Source organism: Arachis duranensis, chromosome 6, assembly GCF_000817695.3.
Source record: "Arachis duranensis cultivar V14167 chromosome 6, aradu.V14167.gnm2.J7QH, whole genome shotgun sequence".
In the NCBI taxonomy this organism is placed as follows: domain Eukaryota; kingdom Viridiplantae; phylum Streptophyta; class Magnoliopsida; order Fabales; family Fabaceae; genus Arachis; species Arachis duranensis.
The window spans coordinates 685,396-691,360 of record NC_029777.3 but is presented as its reverse complement, the minus strand read 5'-3'; the positions used below and the strand labels follow the sequence as shown (position 1 = coordinate 691,360).

General features: G+C 30.7%; 1 protein-coding gene across 1 annotated transcript; it reads left to right on the top strand.

Annotated features, from left to right (window-relative positions):
* The first annotated feature begins 727 nt into the window (after nucleotides 1-727).
* LOC110272679 (uncharacterized) lies at nucleotides 728-5,515 on the top strand. The gene is made up of 3 exons (XM_052262674.1): nucleotides 728-827; nucleotides 4,634-4,911; nucleotides 4,973-5,515. Exons 1-3 carry the CDS (start codon nucleotides 728-730, stop codon nucleotides 5,513-5,515), a joined length of 921 nt encoding a protein of 306 aa, XP_052118634.1.
* The last annotated feature ends 450 nt before the right edge of the window (nucleotides 5,516-5,965 follow it).

The following is a 5,965-nucleotide window of genomic DNA, read 5'->3' as shown; positions in this document are numbered from 1 at the left end:
TGTGTCAGAGTGATTTGTGTATCATCGTAGTAGTTCATCTCTTCTTCCTCGTCACCATCATAAGGAATTTCGGGTGGTTCTTCATCAGTATCATCTCCGTCATCGGGGTTAACTTTATACTGATCCATCGTTGGATCCCTGATAGCAGAACCCTCATGACTTTCAACACTGTAATACATCAAGTCAACATTACGAACTTTAACATTAGACCCCTCTTGACTATCTTCAGGTGGCATATTTAGATCCACCATCGTCCTTCTGGTAGTTCGTCTAACAGCTCCACTCAATGGACTATCGTCGATAGTATTTGCAGATGATCCTCGGCACCCAACTCAACGAGAATCATGAATAATTCCAACAGATGAATATTTATCCATCAGTTGTGCCACGACCTTATAAGCTGTACGTCTTCGTCGTGACGTAAACGATACCTAATTCAAAACAATAGAAATATTTCTCACAACCGTGGTCTAATAAATATACTAGCAACGGAGACAAGACAACTGTAATATACCTTTTATAAAACAAACTGCCATCTACTTCAGTCGGATATCTGTAGTAAATTTTTTTCACCTTTTTTGTCTCTTGCTATCCGACAGAATGCAATATCAGATTTTTCAATGCTGTTAGACTGTTGACTCCTTGTGTCATATAGGTAATTATCGGTTGCCTCGATCTAAAAACGATAGAACCTTCTTCATCATACACTATTTCACCATTGTAATGAATGGATGACAATAGATTCCTTGACATTGTAGAAAAAAATGTCAATAATGAGAACGAAAGTAGACAATCAAATTGTGATTCTTTGATCTACTCTCCAACAGGTATATTTTTATTGTGGAAACGTAAGATAGAATTCATCGAAAGTGTAGTAAACTTGTCTTAATTACAAAAAAAAATCGTATTTCAAAAAATAAAGTTTAAAAATCTTATTCAATAATTAATTAATTTTTTTTTATATTAGAAAAAAATCTTTCATATTTGGGTTGTAGAATTTGAACTTACATCAATATGTGAACAATAATTGTTCAAAAGTTATAGCATATAAATTAATATCATTTAAATATTTAAGACATCTAATAATAGGTACATACCGTGATGAAGAGAAAAAAAAAATATTTTTTAGTGGATTCTTGGATAGTTATTAATTGCTGTTATTTAAAATCGAGTTGCTGATTAGTTGAGTTGTGAATTTTTTATTTTTGTTTATTCTACTGTTATTTGTTAATATAATTGGGTTTAGTGATTTACTGAATGTCTGAATAGTGAGTTGCTGAATGATTCTGTCAAATTTATTTGCTGAATTAATTTGTTCATGATTTTTTATTATATGTTAAAGATGGAACAATCACAAAGTAATTAACAACCATAAGACAATGTTGTCAATGCTGTCCAAGAATCCCCAAAGATTAATTAGAACCAGTTATATATAATTAAAAAATGGTTGAATTTATATATTTAAAATTATATATAAATTTTTTAATAATTTTATTTAATATTTAATTAAACCAGTTGAACCCTAGTCAAACCAGTGAATCATTGAACTAATAACTTTATTGGTTTATTGGCCGGTCCGATTCTCGCAACTTTGGAGAACAACATTTATACTCCTAAAGTTATGGCCTACCTGAAATTTTTTACTGCTATCCGTGTTATAATATTCCCTATTGTCAAGGTTGAAAGGATTATCTAATTGCATAGTGTCCAAGTTAAGAGTGTGATAATGACTTGAAAATCTGATACTTGTGAAATTGTCAAAGGCGGAGGAAGAAGAAACCGACTCCTAGCAGCTAGAGTCTTTGACACATACTCCTAAGAGGAATCACTCTTATTAGATTATCCAATTTTAGTACGTAATCCAAATTAGTATCTTGTCTTCTTTGACACGACCACAAGGTTTAGCATAGTGAATCGGTGTCATCGCTACCGGAACTATCTATGGAATTGAAAAGGACGACCCACAACCACCACCTACATCATGAATCGCAACATATCATTCCATCATATGTTACGCATTAGCAGAACATGTATGTCGAATATTAATGTTTATCGGCTTGGATACAAAATGTCCTATTAAGAAATCCTCCACTTAGTGGCGCTGATAGAAATCTACAGACAATTCTTCTCACCTTCTTGGAACCTATTATCCCTATGTTGTTCAAGATGATATTTTTCAATTTAACTAGAGAATCAAGATGACAAGTGTGCAACATCACGAGTGAGATACACTCAAATATTACTCCCCCTCATCGTTTATGATCTCATTGGGATAAATTCCAAAAAAAAACTTAATTACTAGCCATATCTATGAAAAAAAGGAGAAAGAGAATAAAGAGTAGTGATATAAATGAAGTTCGAGTAGTTTTGAAGTTTTGAAACTCCTTATATAATTTTTTTATGTAATTATCTAATATATAGAAACCCTACATAATTATACACGTATATTTTATGTACACTGGTCAAAATTATTTTCTAATCTTATTTCGAGTACTCAGCACTTTAGATATGTACAACTACGTAATTATATCATATCTCGAGTGCAATCAATTTTTTTTTTAATATTGTAACATATCTCAAATATCCGAACTGAATATTTTGAAATGTGTAATATGTATGTAAAATTGTATTTTACTGTACATCACATATTTTAGTAAATATTATATTTTAATAATTTAAATAAAAAATCCTTCTCCAACCTAAAAAAGTGCATTTTGATAAATAAAAGTAGTTTACTTTAGTTTAGAAAATAATTAATTAATTTATTTCATTTCAAAAAAATTTCGGACAAAATAGTCAAGTCCTCCGTCCATGTGACTGAAATGAAAGGAAGTTTACACTTTACAGTTTTCAGGTGCCTTTGACTTTGACTTTGGGGTTGCATGAACATGAGCGACATTACCCACATGGTTTTATCCGTCTAGTACTCTAATCTGTAATCGTTATCGCTTCTCAATGCAAAAGTAAATTGAACGGTTCAGATTTCAGAATATTTCATGTTGCGTGGTATAACGCACGTTAAAATGCCATTGTTGTTTCTTCATTGATTGTGTGCGATTGTGCAATATTTTTATTTTATTTAAAGTTTTTAGTGTTCTAAGTTCTAAATTCAAAGAGTTTAAATCTGTTAAAAAAAAAAAACCTTCAGACAGATTAAAACAGTCTAAGGGCCTAACGCCCAGAATTTAAAAAAAATAGTAAATAGTAATAATTAATAATATTAAATTTATTTTTATATATAATATTGAAAAAAATATAAGTTACAAAATTTTATAAATTAAAATAATTAAAAACTGCACTATGTATTAGATATTTGAATTATTGTTGCTCTTGTTAACAAATAGCCCATTCTAATAATTAATAAAAATGGTTCTATTATACTAGCCCAAACCCATACTATTAATTAAAGTAACCCTAGTACATTTTTCAAATATTTGTTTCAAACTATCATAGGCATAGCGCCACTTTTCTCTCTCTTTTAGTGATTCCCAAACTTTTGGTCTTCTACTCTTCTCATTCTAATTTTCTTTCCATACCAAAACAAGACATATGAAGAAAAACCATTGAAGAGAAGTGAACAACAAAATATTAACCATTGAATGCACAACAAAGATTCAAAGAGGTATATTTCAATTTTTTTTAAGTTAATGACAATGTCAAGTATTATTTACATTATTTATTTAAAATAATTAATTTATTTTTTTTATAATGGACAGTGTTCAAAGATTGAAGTGAGGACAAAACTCAATAGAATTATTTTTTTGTGAGACTTGGAACAAAAAATAATCAGGTAAATCAATAACTTTATTTTTGGTTATTATATATTTGTGTTTCTAAAATTATTTGTTATTGCTCAATAGGTTTAATATTTTTTTAAAGAAAATAATATATATGCAATTTTTTTATTTTTTTATTTTTTTGTTAGATAGTTCAAGTTAAGTTAAAAATGTCAAAGATGAAAACAATTCACTCATTTTTCAAGAGAAAAGAGAGAATATATGATGAACAAAATTCAACTTCAGATTCTTTGAGTAATGTTCAAAATATTATTGAGCAACCTGTGACACAACTTGTTGAGCAAGATATTCAACCCCCTGCTTCCAAAATAACAAGGACTGAAATAGATCAAGTTAATATTGATACATTGATGCGTGATCTCGGAAAGCGTCCGCAAATTTGGAATTATCCTATCAATCAACAAGATAAAATCTGTAGAGCATACATAAAGTTTGGACCATATCAATTTATTATGAATGAGTACCCTCTTTCTGGTCTAGAAAGTCATCCTCGTCGTTTCAAAGCTCATTGGTTTAAGAGTTTTTCTTGGCTAGAATATTCGCTAGAAGTGAATGCTGCATTTTGTCTTCCATGCTATTTATTTTTTAGAAAATCAAGTCCATTCACATCAGGAGGATTTCGCAATTGGAAAAAAGTGAATAATGGAAAGGATTGTGCATTTTTATCTCATGTGGGTAAATCTCTTAATTCTCCTCGTAATATTGATGGAAAAAAGTGAATAATGGAAAGGATTGTGCATTTTTATCTCATGTGGGTAAATCTCTTAATTCTCCTCGTAATATTGATGTTAAGTCTTGTAAAGATTTGCTTAATCATTTATGTCACATTGACAAAGTATTGGCTAAGCAAAGCTCACAACAAGTTTTAAGCAATAGATTGCGTCTTAAAGCCTCTATTGATACTGTCAGATGGTTAATGTTTCAAGCTTGTTCTTTTAGGGGACATGACGAGAGTCATGAGTCTCAGAATCGAGGAAATTTTCTTGAAATGTTAAAATTATTAGCTTCTTACAATAAAAAAGTGGATGCAGTTGTTTTGGATAATACTCCTCAAAATGCAATATACACATCACCTTCTATTCAAAAGGAAATTCTACATGTTTTTGCTAGAAAGGTGCAAAATAAAATTCACAATGAGATTGGTAATGCAAATTTTTGTTTGATTGTTGATGAAGCTAGAGATGAATCTAGAAGAGAACAAATGGCACTTGTTGTCAGATTTATCTAGAAGAGAACAAATGGCACTTGTTGTTAGATTTGTTGATAAGCATGGATTTGTCAAAGAAAGGCTAATAGATGTTGTTCATGTCAAAGATACTACTTCTGCTACTCTAAAACAAGAGATTTGTTCTGCATTATCTCATCACAATCTCAACATTCAAAATGTTCGAGGTCAAGGGTATGACGGAGCTAGTAATATGCGTGGAGAGTGGAAAGGGTTACAAGCTTTAATTATTCAAGAATGTCCTTATGCATATTATGTTCATCTCTTTGCTCATCAATTACAACTAGCTTTTGTTGCTGCGGCTAGAGAAGTTGTTGATGTTCATACTTTTTTCCAAAGTTTGAGTAATATTATCAATGTTGTGTGCTCTTCTTGCAAATGCAATGATGAATTACGATCTGCTTATGCAACTGAAATTTTCCATTTAGTTGCAACTAATCAAATTGAAATAGGAAGGGGAGCAAATCAAATTGGCACATTAAAAAGATCATGAGATACTAGGTGGAGCTCTCACTTCAACTCAATTTGTAGCCTTTTACGTATGTTTGGAGCAACAACTTCAGTTCTGGAAGATTTGGCTACTAATGGATCTACATATTCTCAACGTGGTGATGCTACTTATGCTCTTAAATCTTTATTATCATTTGATTTTGTTTTCATTTTGCATATGATGAAAGAAATCATGGGAATCACTGATAAATTTTGTCAAGTATTGCAACAAAAATCTCAAGACATTTTGAATGTTATGCATCTGGTTTCTAGTACAAAGTCATTGATTCAACAGTTAAGAGATAGTAGTTGGGGAGCACTTTTGAAGAAATTTAGTTCTTTCTGCAATGATCATGCTATTCAGATACCTTATATGGGTGCTTCTTTTAGTGACATAATTCGGTCTCGTCGTAAAAATGATGTTGTCACTGTTAAACACCACTATTGTGTTGAC

What these genes read in the sequence shown, in the direction of transcription:
- LOC110272679 (XM_052262674.1), top strand. Translation starts at nt 728, where the DNA reads ATGGATGACAATAGATTCCTTGACATTGTAGAAAAAAATGTCAATAAT. An exon ending in TTTGATCTACTCTCCAACAG is followed by an intron (nt 828 to 4,633) that starts GTATATTTTTAT and finishes ACATTGACAAAG; the next exon opens with TATTGGCTAAGCAAAGCTCA. An exon ending in TACATGTTTTTGCTAGAAAG is followed by an intron (nt 4,912 to 4,972) that starts GTGCAAAATAAA and finishes TTGTTGATGAAG; the next exon opens with CTAGAGATGAATCTAGAAGA.